The sequence below is a fragment of the Hippocampus guttulatus genome, chromosome 13 (assembly GCF_054856545.1).
Source record: "Hippocampus guttulatus isolate MCC_2025c chromosome 13, RoL_Hgut_1.0, whole genome shotgun sequence".
Classification (NCBI taxonomy): Eukaryota; Metazoa; Chordata; class Actinopteri; order Syngnathiformes; family Syngnathidae; genus Hippocampus; species Hippocampus guttulatus.
In genome coordinates this window covers 5612682-5631260 of record NC_141273.1, presented here as the reverse complement: position 1 = coordinate 5631260, position 18579 = coordinate 5612682, and the positions used below count along the sequence as shown (strand labels likewise).

The following is an 18579-nucleotide window of genomic DNA, read 5'->3' as shown; positions in this document are numbered from 1 at the left end:
CCCACACGGCCCCTAAATGTCAAATAAAGGTTAACATGCAGATCACTGACATCTGGTTTGCTCTGATTAGCGAAGAGTTCTGCAGTGGTCTCACCTGTTATCCACAGTCCAGTGGATGGTAAACACCCTTACTCAGACCTGCAGGGGAGAAGGAGCCCATCTGGTCAGCCGCATTAACAGCCACCTTAAACAATAGCTTCCAGGAAAAGGAGAAGGGTACAAGAGGCCTTATCAGCCAATAAAAGTCGGCTGTGCATGACATTTAGCGCCTGATGTCTGATTTGGCCTCATACAGGCTAACCTAGTGGCTACATCAGCCCCTGGCAATAAAACAAAACGCAATCTAGCTGAGTTTTGAATATAGATTGCCTTTTGAATAAAAACACCTTGTTGCTCTCGTAATTTCTGTACAAATATGTATTAAGTGGATTATGCCTTAGTGTTGACCGCTTAATTATTACTCGTAAAAAATTTAACTGACGGGCTGCTTTACTTATACCACAATTCCCTTATTTTATTGATAGAGTCAGAGGAATATTTATTTTTTGAGGGGTGCAAGGGGAAATCCCAATTACTTATGAAACGAGTGGAAACAAGAGCACAGATTAGAGGGTGAAAAGGGGGTTGTGGTAGTTGGGGGGGGCAGTCATGATGGGGGGGGAATCACCGCGTTCGGCAGTTGTTTGACTGAACAGCGCCATCTTGTGCTCGTGTTCAACAAATCTGACAGGGCGAGAAAATATCAGAAACGATATATACAGTATATATACAGGTATATATATATATATATATATATATATATATATATATATATAAATGCCCCCCTATCCCACCCCACCTTTTTTGTTGTTGTTGTTGTTATTGCTGCTGCTGCTGCTGCTGACTATAGCTGCAACCTAGCATGTCTCCAAATGAGATGTGAAGAGCGCAAAAAGGGAGACAAAACACAGCAGAAATGGTCGGGGTGGGGTTTGAACAGCAAGCAGTGGGCTCTCTACAGCTGCTGGCACTAATGAGCATATAATTACCACAGTAATAACATTAGCCTATCTGAGGGAATGGAGGAGAAGGACAAGTGGTTGTATTGATGTGTGTGTGTGTGTGTGTGTGTGTGTGTGTGTGTGTGTGTGTGTGTGTGTGTGTGTGTGTGTGTGTGTGTACGTGCTGACCATACCATCTTACTTGTAGCCTCGCTCCCCTTCCCTGAATCTCAATATCTCTTTGTTAGCCCACAATAATTGTGTTTGGGCCTCATATCCGCCGTATCAGATTGGAGTTTGTACAAGGTAATTAGCAGAGGAAGGGAAGCCTCCACACCAGTAGGACAAATGCCCCCATGACATCATTGTGGAGGGGGAGGCATCATCCCCCCCCCCCCCACCAACCCATCTCCTCAGCCTCCGATTCAACCTTCATGTCATTAAGTCTCGGAAGGAGCGGTGAAAAGGGCAGCAGCAAGTGAAAGTGGTTGACATTGTAATTTTGCAGAGTCTGGATTAAGAATGATGGAGAGAAGAAAGGGTTTGCGAGAGATTTGCGATAAGATGGAGAGCTGCGGTGTCGCTGCAGGCCTGTAATCTCCAATCAGCTTTGACCAACAGACAAGCACGAGAGGAAAGTTCCTGGCGTTAATGCGGCTCGCTTTTCAGTGGGGGCTGCTCCATCCTGGTGGGAGTCGGGGGGTGGCGGTGAGGGGAGGATTAACTGGCACTCTGGTGGAGAGAGATGAAGAGAATCAGATGGGGACCCCGTGGATGGTCACACCCTCGCTCGTTCTTTCCATTACCTTCTCCCTCTCTCCCCCATCAGTGAATCAAAGCACCGTATGCTTTTAAATGTGATTCCATCCAATTAACACACGGTTGTGATTTAAGGGTGGAGTCAATATGCCAGCAATAACAGTCAAGATGTTGCCACAAGGTGCAGTGGAAAGGTAAGCAAACTTTGGATTTAAAGATCAAGATCTTTTTCTTTCCTTTTGGCTCCTGTTGTCTGCTCTATTTTTCCCAACCTTTCCTGAGCCAAGACAAATATTTTACACTCAAAACATCAGCGCACCACCAAATCAAAATGTCACAAAAGATATATCTGTGGGAAATCTGGGCCTGTGGAGTTGAACACAAAGCTATTACAGTATCTCGTTGTATGAATGGCCACAGGAGGATACACTGGTTAATTGTGCTTTCTGCCATCTAGTGGAAGATTGCTCAATTGTTCTGCCTATCACCATCCATCCATCCATCCATTTTCAACACTGCTTATCCTGAACAGGGTCGTGGGGGTTGCTGGAGCCTATCTCTCTGCTGATTTCGGGCAACAGGTGCAGTACACCCTGAACTGGTTTCCATTCAGTCACAGGGCACATATAGATACAAACAATCATTCACACCCACATCCACACCGTCACTGAGTGGGAACCGATCCCAAGCTGCCCTCGCACAATTCAGGCAAATGTTTGGCTACACCATCAGCGACTGGTGACCATACATCGTTGTCAACGATTAATGGACAAAGAGATGATTTGGGTCTTCATTGGCTATTGGTAATTTTTTATTGTGATTACGTTTGATAGAGTTTTTCAGGGGGCGTTTTTACCATGATATCAGATAGATGATTGTAGATAAGCAGGAAATAGTATTGGTAGAGCTAAATCCCCTAAAAAACAAACAAAAAAAACAATTAGCTCTTCACATCTCAGACATTGATTGTGAGAATGTTCCTTCTTGTTAGGGACATAAACAAAGGCATTGCAAGGTGTCACTATCGGCATTGTATGTATTTTATTCCATCATCTGCATTTTTTTCCCTTTGAATTAAAATGAAGGCAATAATAAAAATCGAAACGATAACATTGATACCAAGAACACATGCACACTGAAAGAAATGTGTCAAATTTACTCCATTTTATTTTGTCAAGTGGCTGTGCATGGTCCAGTACTTTGTAGAATAATCTGGATTCAAATACATTTTTAAGTGGATGTGTAGTAGACTTAAACATATCTGGATTCAGATGATTTTATTTCGTGCAACCACTTCATGAAATAAAATTGTCAATTCAACACATCATTTTTTCAGTGTATGTTTTAAATCCTTTCCAATTCTGTAAATACATATGAAAATGCAGACTTTTTAAATTGTTGTTTAAAAGAAATGCTAAGACGGGTGGCAAAAAAGATTTTAAAAAAAACAAATCACGAGTGATTGAAAAAAACCCAAGCAGGGTGAAATTCCCAAGATTGATGCAGTTAATCAAATAATACAATCTTTGTAAAACGGTTGCAGTGAAAAGTGGGATTTACTTTAACTGGCAATTTTTGTAAGTCAGATGTCTAAGAGTCAATAAGGTGATTTTGAAACTGTCGCCTTTCACCAGAATTAGTAAGAGATGTTAGACTATTAGAAATGCATCGGTAGGCGTCACATGCCTTTTTTTTTCTTTTTTCTTTTTTTACAAGCTCGTAAACTACTTTGGTATTCTCAGGACTGGTACTAAATTGGTTGGAATCTTGTCTTTCCAGGTGATCTCAATGTGTGCTTTTTTTTTTTTTTAAACAATGTGTTTTCGTCTTCGTGCTACGTTGAACATCAGTTCCCTCAGGGCACTGTCCGTGGCCTACTTCTCTTTACATTATACCTAGCACCAGTAGGTAAAATTGTTTGACTCTTTGGGTTTGAGTTTCATTGTTATGCTGATGACTTGCAATTATAAATGCCAGTTACTACAGGGAATGGGTCATGGTAATCATTTTAAAAAGTTTCCCCTGTCTCTTGATGACTGTAATTTCGGAAAACGCTGTCCCTCAGATAACATCGATCAATTGTTCTGATAATATGGAGTAAAATGACTGAATGGTTAGAATAATTCGTATATTTTAGATGTTGATAATATTGGTTTATACTGTATATGTATTTATTTATTTTTACAGTGATTAAGATTATGTACCTAACGATTGGTGACGTGGGTGGGACACGTGAAACGTGGCACTTCTCCTGCCGCTGCCATGTCATCGCACTCTCAGGTAAACTGGTTTACAATCACTCTACTGTGTGACAAGGTGAGGGCTGGGCTTCGTCTCCTGATGAGCTGGCGTCAGTGCCATTTTAATTACAACGGAAAAAAAGCTCAAGGGTTTTCCCAACCTTTCCTGAGCCAAGACAAATATTTTACACTCAAAACATCAGCGCACCACCAAATCAAAATGTCACAAAAGATATATCTGTGGGAAATCTGGGCCTGTGGAGTTGAACACAAAGCTATTACAGTATCTAGTTGTATGAATGGCCACAGGAGGATACACTGGTTAATTGTGCTTTCTGCCATCTAGTGGAAGATTGCTCAATTGTTCTGCCTATCACCATCCATCCATCCATCCATTTTCAACACTGCTTATCCTGAACAGGGTCGTGGGGGTTGCTGGAGCCTATCTCTCTGCTGATTTCGGGCAACAGGTGCAGTACACCCTGAACTGGTTTCCATTCAGTCACAGGGCACATATAGACACAAACAATCATTCACACCCACATCCACACCGTCACTGAGTGGGAACCGATCCCAAGCTGCCCTCGCACAATTCAGGCAAATGTTTGGCTACACCATCAGCGACTGGTGACCATACATCGTTGTCAACAATTAATGGACAAAGAGATTATTTGGGTCTTCATTGGCTATTGGTAATTTTTTATTGTGATTACGTTTGATAGAGTTTTTCAGGGGGCGTTTTTACCATGATATCAGATAGATGATTGTAGATAAGCAGGAAATAGTATTGGTAGAGCTAAATCCCCTAAAAAACAAACAAAAAAAACAATTAGCTCTTCACATCTCAGACATTGATTGTGAGAATGTTCCTTCTTGTTAGGGACATAAACAAAGGCATTGCAAGGTGTCACTATCGGCATTGTATGTATTTTATTCCATCATCTGCATTTTTTTCCCTTTGAATTAAAATGAAGGCAATAATAAAAATCGAAACGATAACATTGATACCAAGAACACATGCACACTGAAAAAAATGTGTCAAATTTACTCCATTTTATTTTGTCAAGTGGCTGTGCATGGTCCAGTACTTTGTAGAATAATCTGGATTCAAATACATTTTTAAGTGGATGTGTAGTAGACTTAAACATATCTGGATTCAGATGATTTTATTTCGTGCAACCACTTCATGAAATAAAATTGTCAATTCAACACATCATTTTTTCAGTGTATGTTTTAAATCCTTCCCAATTCTGTAAATACATATGAAAATGCAGACTTTTTAAATTGTTGTTTAAAAGAAATGCTAAGACGGGTGGCAAAAAAGATTTTAAAAAAAACAAATCACGAGTGATTGAAAAAAACCCAAACAGGGTGAAATTCCCAAGATTGATGCAGTTAATCAAATAATACAATCTTTGTAAAACGGTTGCAGTGAAAAGTGGGATTTACTTTAACTGGCAATTTTTGTAAGTCAGATGTCTAAGAGTCAATAAGGTGATTTTGAAACTGTCGCCTTTCACCAGAATTAGTAAGAGATGTTAGACTATTAGAAATGCATCGGTAGGCGTCACATGCCTTTTTTTTCTTTTTTCTTTTTTTACAAGCTCGTAAACTACTTTGGTATTCTCAGGACTGGTACTAAATTGGTTGGAATCTTGTCTTTCCAGGTGATCTCAATGTGTGCTTTTTTTTTTTTTTAAACAATGTGTTTTCGTCTTCGTGCTACGTTGAACATCAGTTCCCTCAGGGCACTGTCCGTGGCCTACTTCTCTTTACATTATACCTAGCACCAGTAGGTAAAATTGTTTGACTCTTTGGGTTTGAGTTTCATTGTTATGCTGATGACTTGCAATTATAAATGCCAGTTACTACAGGGAATGGGTCATGGTAATCATTTTAAAAAGTTTCCCCTGTCTCTTGATGACTGTAATTTCGGAAAACACTGTCCCTCAGATAACATCGATCAATTGTTCTGATAATATGGAGTAAAATGACTGAATGGTTAGAATAATTCGTATATTTTAGATGTTGATAATATTGGTTTATACTGTATATGTATTTATTTATTTTTACAGTGATTAAGATTATGTACCTAACGATTGGTGACGTGGGTGGGACACGTGAAACGTGGCACTTCTCCTGCCGCTGCCATGTCATCGCACTCTCAGGTAAACTGGTTTACAATCACTCTTCTGTGTGACAAGGTGAGGGCTGGGCTTCGTCTCCTGATGAGCTGGCGTCAGTGCCATTTTAATTACAACGGAAAAAAAGCTCAAGGGTTGACGCTGAGCCTTTCAAAATAAATTTCAATTTGTAGTATGTACGGAGTATATTGCGATGTTATCAATAGTGGCTAGTATTTGAAACATGCAATTATAAACCCTTTTAAATGTTATTGAACAATTACATGAGTTTATTTTCAGAATGTTGTGATTTTCAATCCGTGTGATTTTATATTTTGAAGCTTTGTATATCGGAAGTCACGTTTCAATCGTGTACTTCATTCCAGTAAACGATTGAAAAGGAAGTAGACTTCTGCAGGGAAAGCGCATTCGTACCTTGTCCATTCTGCAGTTTTATTTGGTTTCACGACCACCGGAAAATAATCTATGTGAGTATTTCCACTCCAAAATAGCCCTATATACATGTTTTTGTTATTGTCAAAGACGTTGGTAGCTATCTTTGAGTTTTGCCTCTAATTTGTCAGGTTATATTACAGTACTTAGATTTAGTGGGTATATGATGACTATGGTGACGCGTATTTAAAATAAGATTTGACTAAGTAATAATAGAGCGAATTATCAATCTCGCTCTCTCTATCGCACTCATTAACTCTTGCTCTCTATAAACTCTAACCAAACTCTAGAATCGAAACTATGTAACCTTATCCAAACCCTGAACTGACAACTCGCTGTTAAAAGCCCACATTTTGTATAGAATGCGAGAATTTTATATTCATGTCTCGCGGCAAAATCTGAACTGCTTTCTGATGTAGTCACGTGGTACAGCCGTGGGATCGATGACGAGACGTCATCTTTTCTGAATCCTCCTCTGAATGAAACAAGCCTTGATATCGCCTCCTACTCGACGCACACTTCCGAGGTAGTGAATGAATACGCCAGTGTTTTCCCCTCGTCTCGTCTCCGACCCGAACAAACTCATTACCCTGCAGAAAATGACAAGACATACCACATAAGTGAAGCCTAGTCACAATGGTCCCTGTAACGCAGGGGCGTCTCTAGGTTTTATGGACTAGGGATGAGCCTCCAGGACATGCACAGTATGCGCGTGAACGTAGTGCATGAGCACAAAACTTTACAAACAGGTTTGCGTGTGTGTGCGTGTGCGTGTGGGTGTGCGTGTGTGTGTGTGTGTGTGTGTGTGTGTGTGTGTGTGTGTGTGTGTGTGTGTGTGTGCGTGCGTGTTTGGGGGAGGGGGCAGAATTAATCTCAATGTACCATAATTATAGCTATCTCTTGGGGCGCACACAGGATCACTGACAGCCCTCTCTTTTTTTCTTGCTGGCCATGTCCTCAATGGGCTTTTGTACAGAAGGTTCTATGCGTTTTCCCATAGATTCTTGTGAAAAAGGGATCTCGACCTAAAATAAGAATAATGCAAACAGAACATGAAACATTGACAATACACTAATACAGTCCTAACTATTCCTACATACTGTATTTGATGTGCAGAGAATGGCGGAGAAGGTGCTGGTCACAGGCGGTGCAGGCTACATTGGGAGTCACTGCATAGTGGAGCTTATTGAAGCAGGCTACCAGCCCATTGTGGTTGATAATTTCAGCAATTCTGTGAGAGGTAAGCTGCAATAGGTGTGTGTGTGTTTTTAGCCAGCTATGGTTTTTATCTGTTCACAATGCATGCATGTGTTATGGATGAAGGAGAAGGAGGTGTGCCGGAGTGTTTACGTAGAATAGAGAAGCTTCTGAACTCCAGCATTGAGTTTCATGAACTTGACCTTCTGGATAGAGCTTCCCTGGAAAAAGTCTTCACAAAGGTAAGCGCGTCAATCCGATATGCTTCATTCAAGTATATGAAATGTACAACTTAGGACACTCTTCATTACAAAATATTTCTTCACTGTACACCACGACTGGGTTTCCTTTGCGTGTTATCTTCGCATGCAAACCATCTTTATTAGCTTACATTGTTACGAAACCTGTTTTCACCTCTGTCGTTTTCTCTGACAGTCAGAACTACATCACTTTTTCTCAAGTCGCTGCGTCTCCCTTTAAGTTCTTTTGCCAAGTTACACCGTGAAGACAATTTAGCGTGAATATTTGAAATCTCGTGTGTGTCACAGCATTCGTTCAGCGCCGTGATACACTTTGCTGGCCTGAAGGCTGTTGGAGAGTCTGTGCAGCAGCCATTACTTTACTACAAGGTCAACCTTACCGCCTCCATGAACCTAATTGAGGTCAGTTTCACCCAACTGAATGTGCAACGCGACTTGATCACAGTTTGTCCAAATGTTTGTTGTCAGAGGACATGTGTGTGTTATTCTAGCCTTGTTTGTGGCTTGATTAACTGTCTGCCCGCCAAGTGCTGCCTGTGTGCCACAATAATGTGCAACCGTATGCACTGCAGGTGATGCAAGCACACGGGGTGCACAATCTGGTGTTTAGCAGCTCGGCCACTGTGTACGGAGACCCTGTGCTTTTGCCCATCACCGAGCAGCACCCTGTCGGCAACTGTACCAACCCTTATGGCAGGACCAAGTACTTCATTGAGGAGATGATCAAGGACCACTGGAAGGCCGACAAGGTACTGGGCTGGAGGTAGAGCGGCACTCGCACACAAATTGAAGAACATACTTTTTCTAATGGTGATGCTGTGTGTACTACATGAGCAGAGGTGGAATTCTATATTGCTGCGTTATTTCAACCCCATCGGTGCTCATTCCTCTGGCCTCATTGGAGAGGACCCTCAGGGTATCCCCAACAATTTACTACCATACATCGCCCAGGTACATGAATGCTTTGACTTGCAGTTTAGTTGCAGATGATGATGATGCGTCACATCATGTCTTCATCATATGTCTTCATAAAAGGTTGCTGTTGGGAGAAGGAAGTGCCTCAGTGTATTTGGAAATGACTATGACACACTGGATGGAACAGGTATCAAATGTCAAATATTTGATCTAGTTTAAGTCAGGTGACACATACCAGTTTTTAAGAACATTATTGGATTTTTAAAATGTGAATAACTATTCCCCACATGACCAGGAACAAAAAAGAAAAATCTTCTTGTTACAGAAGACAGTCAAGTAAGAGTTGCTAGGCCTGTCCGAATTTGCCACAGCGTGCGGTCCGCCAAGGTTGCATGAGAAGCAAATTTTGAATTATCCCACTCATCTAAAAACAGATAAACCTATAATTTGCAGTATTTTTGGTAACAATTAGAAAAAAAAATAGAGCGGCGCAGTTGTGCCCTCTATTGACGAGCCTCCACTGGAAGAAATGTACTTGGTATAAAAAATAAATAAATAAAAATTTAAAAAATAGAATAACGGAGGCTAACTGTTAGCTTATCTGCTAACTGCATTGCCGCGGTGAACTGCTCTTGTCATTTCCGCTGAAGGGAATTACTTGGTAGATATATTAGGCCAGTGATTCTTAACCTGGGTTCGATCGAACCCTAGGGGTTCGGTGAATCAGTCTCAGGGGTTCGACAGAGCCTCTGCCATGGAGGTTAAGACACGCCCAACTCAACATGTCAATTAGTTATGACACGCCCGCTTGGCCATTACTGGCTGGTTTATTTGTGCACAATTAAAAAGCTTGTACTTTATAATTATACTAATTGTGTTTACATTTTTTCTCTTTTTAATAAATGCGTTGTTTATGTCTTGAATTTGTAAAACAAAAAAAATCATTCTTCATCCCCGCTAATGAAGGGTGCATATGAACCGGTTAGGTTCAGTACCTCGAACAAGATTAAGAACCACTGTATTATACAAATACTAAACACAACCAGTTGCTCCTCCATTTGAAATCTACAGCGCAGGTTTCAGAGTTGCGGGGTCTATGGCTCAATTGAACTTGCTCTCAACTGTCCATCTTATATTTTACTATATTGCTAATATGGAACTGGTTTAACGTTTGCAATTTTTGGCCTTGACTGTTTTCTGAGCAAAAATCACTCTTAACCCAACCCACACAATGGGATTATCAGTCCCAGTTTTTGACAACTGGGCCTAACTGATAGGAAAGAGGGGGAAATGCTCGAATTTGTCCTCGATTATCCACATGTGTTTACCCTCCCTGAAAGAAATATGTTGTCACTCTTACATCTAATGTGTTTTCTCTTTCAAGGTGTGAGAGATTATATTCACGTTGTCGATTTAGCAAAGGGACACATAGCCGCGCTGAAGAAGCTGAAGGACAACTGTGGGTGCAAGGTAACAAACCAGGAAGAAATGCAGGTTTTTACTGAGATTAAATATTGGTGCCATATCAAAATCTTTTTGCTTTAAAAAAAAAAAAATCAATCCACAGTTTTGACTGACCTGGATGGGTTGCAGTCGGTCTTTTTCCACTTGAATCCTGCAGGTGGTGGTAATGCACATTACCAAGTGGTTAACAGAAATCTCTCTCACCATGTAAAGCAAATCTGTTCATTCTTATTATCTTGCTGGAAGTGAGTATTTCACACAGGCTTTGTATTGGATCTCATTTGATGGAACATGTTCAGCTAATGGTGTCGTTGAGCATGCGTGTATGACATGCATTAATGTCGCGACTCTAGAAAACCTTTCCTTGAAATGTCATCAGATGAGGTGATGGAAATGATCAAATTTCATTTAATTGATCCCCAAAAAATTAGATATGAGTTTAATTTACAATGTGTCTGTTCAACAACCTGTGCCAGTGACACATAGTGACAGGCTCTGCCACGAGATGACAGAGCCACTTTTTGGGGTACCGTAATTTTGTTCATTGGTGTTCACGAGCCTTGGGCCAATGAAGGTTGGGAAACATAACATTGATACAATGAAATAATTTTTATTTTATTTTATTTTTTCCCCGCCAACAGGTTTACAACCTCGGAACGGGAGTAGGTTACTCTGTGCTCCAGATGGTAAATGCGATGAAGAAGGCATCAGGGAAGGAGGTGAGTCACATAGATCAAGTGAAATAAACTTGGAACACGACACTATTCTGTGAATTGAAGGTGCCATCTTATCTCTCTGTAGATTTCCTACAAGATTGCCCCTCGTCGAGACGGAGATGCAGCATGCTGTTATGCTGACCCTGCCCTGGCTGAGAAGGAGCTTGGCTGGAAGTCTGAATTTGAATTGGAAAGAATGTGTAATTTTTCCCGCAACTTCCTTCTTGGAGAAAAAAAAGAGACAAATGTATCGTACACGAAGCTGATATTATAATTCATTTGCATGTAGGTGAGGATCTTTGGCGCTGGCAGTCCATGAACCCCATCGGATATTCCAAAGACGGAGCTTGACGACACCGTTCCAGATTTTTTTTTAACTTCTGCTATATCAAAGGACACATAATTTTTTCAGAATTTGGGGGGGGGATATGAATACTTTGTGCTCAATAATATTTTTAACCTATTGAAAAGGGAATTCAATCATGTGATGCCTGAAATGGGTGTTTAAACTGAACTCTACACACCTTAGTATGAGATAGTTGAACATATTTCTGTCCATCAGTCAAAATGTATAATTAAACTCAACGTTATAACGTCATATCTGTGTGATTGAATGCACATTCATACTGGTCTTAAAATAATTCTGCCATATCTCAATAATTGTGAAGTGTGTTCATTTAAAATTCCAAGTACTGCTGTATTTGCAAAGTGATGGAATCCCATCACTTTTAAAGCATTGTTGAGAAATACATGTTTTATCCATGTCTGTTGCCTCCTAATTGTGTATTTTCTTTATTGTTCTCCAAGCCATACTCATTCAATGATTGACCTTCGTCTCGCATATTTTGTGTCGTTTACAAGGCTCCCCAAATGAACACTGAAAGAAAAAAAAACATTGCTTGCCCAATTGAACAGGATTGGGGGGTTTTCTCTCCGAATATCAACACTTTGACTTTCACGGGTCACTACGGCAAATTTGGGAGACCTGCTATTTTGACTTTTAAATTTGAATTGTGAACCCAAGTACGACATTGTGCAAGCAAAAGCTTCTGTTTAGCTTGACGCTGGGTCTTTAAATGGCTCCTTGAACCCTCGGGCACCCAGTTAATAAAACACCCACGTCAGCACAGCGCTCCAGTCTCTCTCGCCGGGTTTCGGTCTTTAGGGCTGAGCAGGAAGTGGCTGACTGTGGACCCTGATCGAGAGAAAAAGGCCTAAGAAAAGCCTGTAGGGAAGCCAAAAAAATGGATCTTGTGACCGACGAGGGGGAGAACAAGCTCTATCGGGCGTCGGGTGAATCCAACCACCAGTAAGTATCGATGGGTTTTATCACGGGTATCATGGCGAGGGGCGTAAGCGGGTTCTGTCGAATGCGCGCGCCGGGAGAGAGTCGTTGCGTTCGGGTAAGCGAGGCAAATCCTCCCCGCTGCTCGCTGTGCTCCGGACCTCCGACAAGAAGTGTGTGGGGGTGGGATGGGGCGGGGGTTCCACTTAAATAAAACGGGCGTTTTTAACGTATACCCCGTAGGCGGATTTCCCACCCAAATAATTCTATACAAATAGAAGCCAACGCTAGGTTGTGTTCGGAGGTTTATTTTCCATTGTGTGCTGGTCGGAGCCTGAAGTGGGCGTCGCTCCAGGACACAGTGGGCTGCTCTGGTGCGTCGCTGCCCGCTTTACCCTCACAGGACTACTGCACTCTTACGACGCTTTGCAGCTCCATACGCCTGAATTTGCTCTCATTTCATATGTGTTTATTGTTTATATTACATTCCTTTATTAAATATTCGGGGCACAGTTGTATAATTTGAGCGGGTGGGTTGAAGCGGGCAATGCGACCGAGCCAGTTAGGCTGGTTCGAATAATTAAATGAATGTGTGTCGTAGTCGTCATGAGGATGGGAAACTAGGTTACTGTTTAAAAAATAAAGGGTACGAATGTGGTTCAGTGTATTTAAAGTTCGTGGCTCTCCACAATGTTGCATCCCCTCTCCCCGTTCTCGAGCGTGTTTGTAACATCACATATTCGACGTGCGACGAGCCTCCATTAAGGGTGATTACAGGGATTTGTCACCCGAAGCTTCCTGACTGGTGTCGGGTGTAGCCCAGTAGATGACACATTTTGATTGAGGGATGATTTGGCCAATGGAAGTCCAGAGTGTAATCGAGTAGGCGGAGCGTCTTTAGTGTCGTACAAGCGCAGACCACAGCATTGGGAAGGATGGTACAGTATGTTTAAACACTATTAAGTGTAGTCGTGCATTCCAGCAAAAAAAAAAAAAAAAAAGAACCAACAAACAAACAAAATATGAGAATCATTGCAAGTACTGTTTTTAGATCATGATCCTGAGCTTCGATTGGCACTTTATAGAGTCGTTGCTTTAAAAGTTTATTTAAAAATCAGTTAATGTCTCAATCGACCTTGGAGTTGACTGCACATGCCAGGATTTGTGGCTGGGATAGGCTCCAGCATCTCCCGCGACCCTTGTGAGGATAAAGCGATTGGGAAAATGGATGGATGGATGAATATTATTACCTCCTGTAGCATCATCCTAAATAGTGTAAAGTTAGGCAATCAAACTGGCTTAAAAACCCCGATCCTTTTGGCAGCTTGTTTTATACAGCTCTTGTTTTGTCTCTCTCTTTCATTAAGTCATGCAGATGTAACTAAGTTCAAGGTGAACATGAGACCCGATACGATGCCTCAATCGTCTGTCATTTTCCCCTCTGTAAACTGCAAATAATTTGTGTTAACCTGCGCATTAACTCAAGTGCTTGATGCTACTTTAAGTGATGAGGTTGAAACTGTCATGCATTGTTGCGTCTTGCAGACAACCTCAGAGATGGTTCAACACGGCCGACATCACGGTGGCTCACCAAACCAACCTGCTGAAGCAGCTCAACCAACAGAGACGTCAAGAGCTCTTTTGTGACTTCAGTGTGCTGGTAGAGGGCCACCTCTTCAGGGCCCACCGCAACGTCCTGTGCGCCAGCAGCGGCTACTTCCGCATGCTCTTGACCCAGGGCCTCGATGGCATGTCGGAGTCTGCTAATGCCACCTTTGACTCTTTCAGCCCCGAGATCTTCACAGTCATCCTGGATTTCATCTATTCGGGTCAGCTGGACCTCTCCGGTCAAAATGTGATTGAGGTGATGTCTGCAGCTAGTTACCTGCAGATGAACAATGTCATCAACTACTGTAAGAATTTCATCAAATCCTCTTTGGACATTAGCGTGAAAGATGAAGACAGCGATCGTTGTCACAGCTTGTCAGAGACCTGCAGCTTTACCAGTGGGGCTGGTGAGGAGACTGGAGAGCAGCAGCCGCAACAGCAGCAGCAACAACAGCAGCAGCAGCCTCCAGAACCACGTTCTGACAGTCCACCACCTGCACTTTGGACCAGGGACAGCTCCAGATCCCAGTCAAGCTACATGGGCAAAGATTTGGAGCAGGACATTTCAGGTTCAGCCTTGAAGACTGAGCCAAGTAGTCCTGCCAATGAGCTCAACACAGAGTTAGAGGACCCCCAGGACCCTTTGTACACTTTGCCAGTGTCAGAGCGGCGGCGTGCCAAAGGTGCAAATAAGCGAAAGGCGACCAACAGCACCCAGTCTAACCAGCATGAAGACCCAGACATCCAGGAGGGCAGCACAATAAAGGCGGAGAAGGCTGATGAGCTTTACGCCAATCTTCCACCAATTGTGGGTGTTGTTGCAAACTTCAATGACAATGGTAAGCAAAGACGTTTGGGGAGAAATGAGACTGAAACCGCTGAGGTAAAAATGTCGATTCCAACGGCTTCTCCGTCTGCTTTACAGAATCCAATGCCACAATGCGCTTCAAATGCCCTTTCTGTACACACACGGTGAAAAGGAAGGCAGACCTAAAGCGTCATTTGCGCTGTCACACTGGCGAGAGACCGTATCCGTGCCAGGCCTGCACAAAGCGATTTACTCGCCTGGAACACCTGCGCAGCCACTTTGAGACGGTACGCCTTAACTTCAGGTTTATTGTTTTGCTTTTTGCAAAAGGCATTTGGAAACCTCACCATTGCCACCAGTAAGAAGTCCGTCCCACTTTTGCAGCTAAAATAGCTTTTTATGTTATAATTATTCATGTAATTAGGAAGACTTACAATGAGATTTTGGGTCTTTGGGAATGATTGTCTATTCATCCAAATAGGTCAGGTCAGGAGTTCCATGTCTGTTTTGGTTTATGCTGAAGGTGTTTGATGGAGTAGATGTCAGGACACTGATAGAAGAATTCCACAGCAGACTTGCAGATTTTCTTTGCACACTGTGGCGCAATCATGCGAGGAAAGAAAAGGGCCTTCCCCACACTTTTTGCAAGCTGAAGATTATCCAATGCGTGTTGCTTGCAACACGTGTGATTCACGGAAAGAACTCAGCCTGACCTATAGGTAATTGAGAGTTGTGTCACAACATTTCTGTTCGGGTTGGGCGAATACCGATACCGGGCTTATTTTAAGGTAGCGGGTACTCATGGAAGCTGCCAAGACCAGCGAACAATACTTAAAGGCAAAAAACAAATGAATCTGACATTGTGTAAGCCCTCCTTGGCAGTAGTTGGCGCTGTACTGCAGCAGTTTTATAAATCTGTGAATCATCATTTGCGTCAGAATGAAATTTTATATATCCAAAGTACGTACTCAGTATCATTACTCTCTATCAGTCCGCACTCAAAGTGTATGTGTGAATACTCGTACTGCTATTGGTCTGGAAAAAAATTGCATATGACGTTTACTGTATGTAGTTTGCACCAAACCAAATGACAATTGTGTGTGATCTATGCTACTTGTTGTCAGATTCATCAAGCCAGGAAGCTGGTGTGCAGGAGGTGTAAGTGTCCGGTGACTGAAGACTCTGGCCAAGTGGTGTGTGAGGGCACAAGGCGTTATCGCATGTGCCCTCTGTGCGTCCATGAAGTGGGCCGCGATACTATGCCCATGGAAAGTCTAGAGGGAAGCAATGAGGAGCCGGCTCTCTTATTGGGTGTGGACGGCGAGGAGGAGCATAGTAATAGGGCCTGGATGGCAACCGATGACGACGACTTGGCTGAAGACTCCGGGGCCGACCTCATCATTCAACAAGTGGATGATAGTGATGAGGAGCTGCAGTGAAATTGGACCAAAGTGTGTGTGTGTGTGTGTGTGTGTGTGTGTGTGTGCGCGCGTGTGCGTGTGTGTGTGTGCATGCACGCGCGCATGTGTAAATATTTGGCTGCGGGTGAACATGTCAAAGTCATGCCTGAGAATGTAGGCTACCAAGGTATGATCCATTTAGCAATGAGACAAGATTTCCCCAAAATAGCAATCTGTCAAAATTCACTTCGACCCGAGTGCGATGTGGTAAGAATTGTGAAAATTGCATGGAAGGTTCCAGAAAAATTGAGCTTTTGTGTGCGTGGGGGCGGGGCTGAAATTGGGTAGAATATCTTTTGTTACATTACCTATTGAAAATCTGGTCAAAGAGCAACTTCACATTCGAGTAAAGCAATACAACTTTGCTATTTCTCAACATAGTGTATTTTCAAAACGTCACAACTTTTTGAACTCAATTTTGATGACTTCCCAGTTGCTTTAACAGTTGTTGTGACTTTCAAGGAATATGCTGAAACCTGCTCTGAACTTCAATAGCCACCCACAAAAGCTACTTTTACCATCAACTCTGATGTTGTACACATTTTCACAGCTACAATTGTTACATTTTGTTTGCTACTCAGGGAATTGCCTTTTCGATTAGCTGACAGGTTTCAGCTACAAATACTGTATCCACAAATAAGCTTAAACGGGCCAAAATTCCAAGTTGTGCTCCAAGTGGACTCCATAAAATTGCCGTGATGTTTCAAACTATGTCACTTGCCCTAAAAAAAAAAAAGGCATGACGCAAATAGCACAAATTGAACATTATTCATGAGAAGAGCAGTGTGGGCAATAGAAAAACTCATGTAGTTTAGTCATCAATTGTCCCCCCCCCCCCCGGTTTTATTTGTTATGGAGATTTTTTGAGGCGTTTGAAGTCCTCATTCCATAATTTTTAGCCTGAAAATGCAGAAACAGTCTTGTAAGTATTTTCATCAAGCGCATTTCTGAGGCAGGGCAAACAGACAGTTTGAAGGAACCAATCAACAAAGACCTGAGCTGACGTCATAAAAGTGACTCGTGTAAGCAAGGCGGAATGTCTTCTTATGAAATAAATGCTAACAGGTTCGTCAGGCGGGGGTGTATTTCTAGCCATATAAAACTGACTTTAATTCAGAATCAAACAATTGTCTCTCTCAAATTCCGGTTAAGGGTCCTGGTCTCCCGACCCACTTTCTTAGTGGATTTGGCTTGCCGGGTTTGAAAAATCCACCAAGGTGGCTGCCACTTGTCAGTTTGCAAATCCAGCGGTGCGTGTGTGCGTGTGTGTTTACTCATGAAGTTACTCTGATATGCTGTATTATTCTTTGACTGTAACACAACTGGTTGATCAATTCTTTGAGAGATCGTTTTACTTTTGTGACAAGCTCCTTAAGTATATGTATATGCAGTACCGGAAGCATGCGTCCTGGGTGTTTCTTTTGTCGTGTTTCAATGATAAACTCTTAATGTTGTACACATTTTTTTTTCATAATGGAAATGTTTTTTCTTTTTTTACTTTCGAAAAGAGAGATTGATTGAACCTGAAATAGTACAGAGGACTATTTGATGAGGAACTCAATGAAATGAAATTTTCACGTGTCTTTGCAATGCTACCTTATAATATGCACTATGATGGTAAGCCAATTAAAAGTTTCTTGTTTTTTTTAAACTATTGGACACATTAAAGATATTTTTGTAGACCCACCTCTGTTTTTTTCAGTTAAATTAACAATTTATAGTTTGAAACTATTAATATCATATGTAAAATATGTTGCCACAAGACAGCCAGGATAGGCTCCAGCACCCCCTCACCCCTCGTGAGGATAAGCGGTTCAGCAAATGGATGGATGGATGTAAAATATGTTTTCATTGTATGAATCATATTAAGTCACATCAAGTAAAGTTTATTTGTTTAGACCTTAATTACAAAAGGGGCTCACAGTTCGGGACGTGATTCTTCCTCAGGAGTTGGGCAACATCTGTGGTCTGGGGAAATCACCCTCAGATCCTTTCGTCGTTTCTCGGTGTAGAATCCAAAAAGCAAGGTGTGTCTATTGTCCAGCAGTAAATTACACCCGTTACGTCTCATTGGACCCAACGTGGACGTACCCGTGAACTGGAAATGTTGCCATACAAGTGTCAATACAGAGGTGTATTTTCAGCTCTAATGCGTTTTTAGTTAAATTAATGAATTACTACCAAACAAGCCACACCTGTAAAATTAAAAAAAAACTTTCTTTAAAGGAGTGGCGAGCCGTGCATTTTAGCAGGGACTAACCTGGTTTAATGAAACCAACTCGTAAAACACCCATCAAGATTTTTGTGGCCG

The 18579-nt window shown here is 42.0% G+C and overlaps 2 protein-coding genes across 7 annotated transcripts; both read left to right on the top strand.

Annotated features, from left to right (window-relative positions):
- Nucleotides 1-3932: 3932 nt before the first annotated feature.
- gale (UDP-galactose-4-epimerase) lies at nt 3933-11871 on the top strand. 5 transcript variants are annotated; one of them, XM_086127028.1, is made up of 13 exons: nt 3943-4019; nt 4401-4449; nt 6055-6147; nt 7672-7795; nt 7879-7994; nt 8301-8414; nt 8585-8761; nt 8850-8963; nt 9048-9114; nt 10312-10397; nt 11033-11110; nt 11193-11307; nt 11397-11871. In XM_086127028.1, exons 3-13 carry the CDS (start codon nt 6130-6132, stop codon nt 11456-11458), a joined length of 1071 nt encoding a protein of 356 aa, XP_085983154.1. In that variant the 5' UTR covers nt 3943-4019; nt 4401-4449; nt 6055-6129; the 3' UTR covers nt 11459-11871. The 5 variants fall into 5 exon arrangements, with proteins under 5 accessions (XP_085983155.1, XP_085983154.1, XP_085983156.1 ...); XM_086127029.1 differs by lacking the exon at nt 4401-4449 and having other exon boundaries at nt 3933-4019; XM_086127030.1 differs by lacking the exons at nt 3943-4019; nt 4401-4449 and having other exon boundaries at nt 5998-6147.
- Nucleotides 11872-12235: 364 nt separating this feature from the next.
- zbtb8a (zinc finger and BTB domain containing 8A) lies at nt 12236-17950 on the top strand. 2 transcript variants are annotated; one of them, XM_086127143.1, is made up of 5 exons: nt 12236-12416; nt 13938-14839; nt 14926-15095; nt 15332-15527; nt 15933-16038. In XM_086127143.1, exons 1-4 carry the CDS (start codon nt 12352-12354, stop codon nt 15518-15520), a joined length of 1326 nt encoding a protein of 441 aa, XP_085983269.1. In that variant the 5' UTR covers nt 12236-12351; the 3' UTR covers nt 15521-15527; nt 15933-16038. The 2 variants fall into 2 exon arrangements, with proteins under 2 accessions (XP_085983269.1, XP_085983267.1); XM_086127141.1 differs by lacking the exon at nt 15332-15527 and having other exon boundaries at nt 15933-17950.
- Nucleotides 17951-18579: the final 629 nt, after the last annotated feature.

Bases quoted from the DNA above. Each gene is read 5' to 3' on its own strand.
- gale (XM_086127029.1), top strand. The intron at 8,415-8,584 runs GTCAGTTTCACC...TATGCACTGCAG, and splicing joins CCTCCATGAACCTAATTGAG to GTGATGCAAGCACACGGGGT. The intron at 11,111-11,192 runs GTGAGTCACATA...ATCTCTCTGTAG, and splicing joins AGAAGGCATCAGGGAAGGAG to ATTTCCTACAAGATTGCCCC.
- zbtb8a (XM_086127141.1), top strand. From the start codon at position 12,352: ATGGATCTTGTGACCGACGAGGGGGAGAACAAGCTCTATCGGGCGTCG. The intron at 12,417-13,937 runs GTAAGTATCGAT...TGCGTCTTGCAG, and splicing joins TCGGGTGAATCCAACCACCA to ACAACCTCAGAGATGGTTCA. The intron at 14,840-14,925 runs GTAAGCAAAGAC...TCTGCTTTACAG, and splicing joins TGCAAACTTCAATGACAATG to AATCCAATGCCACAATGCGC.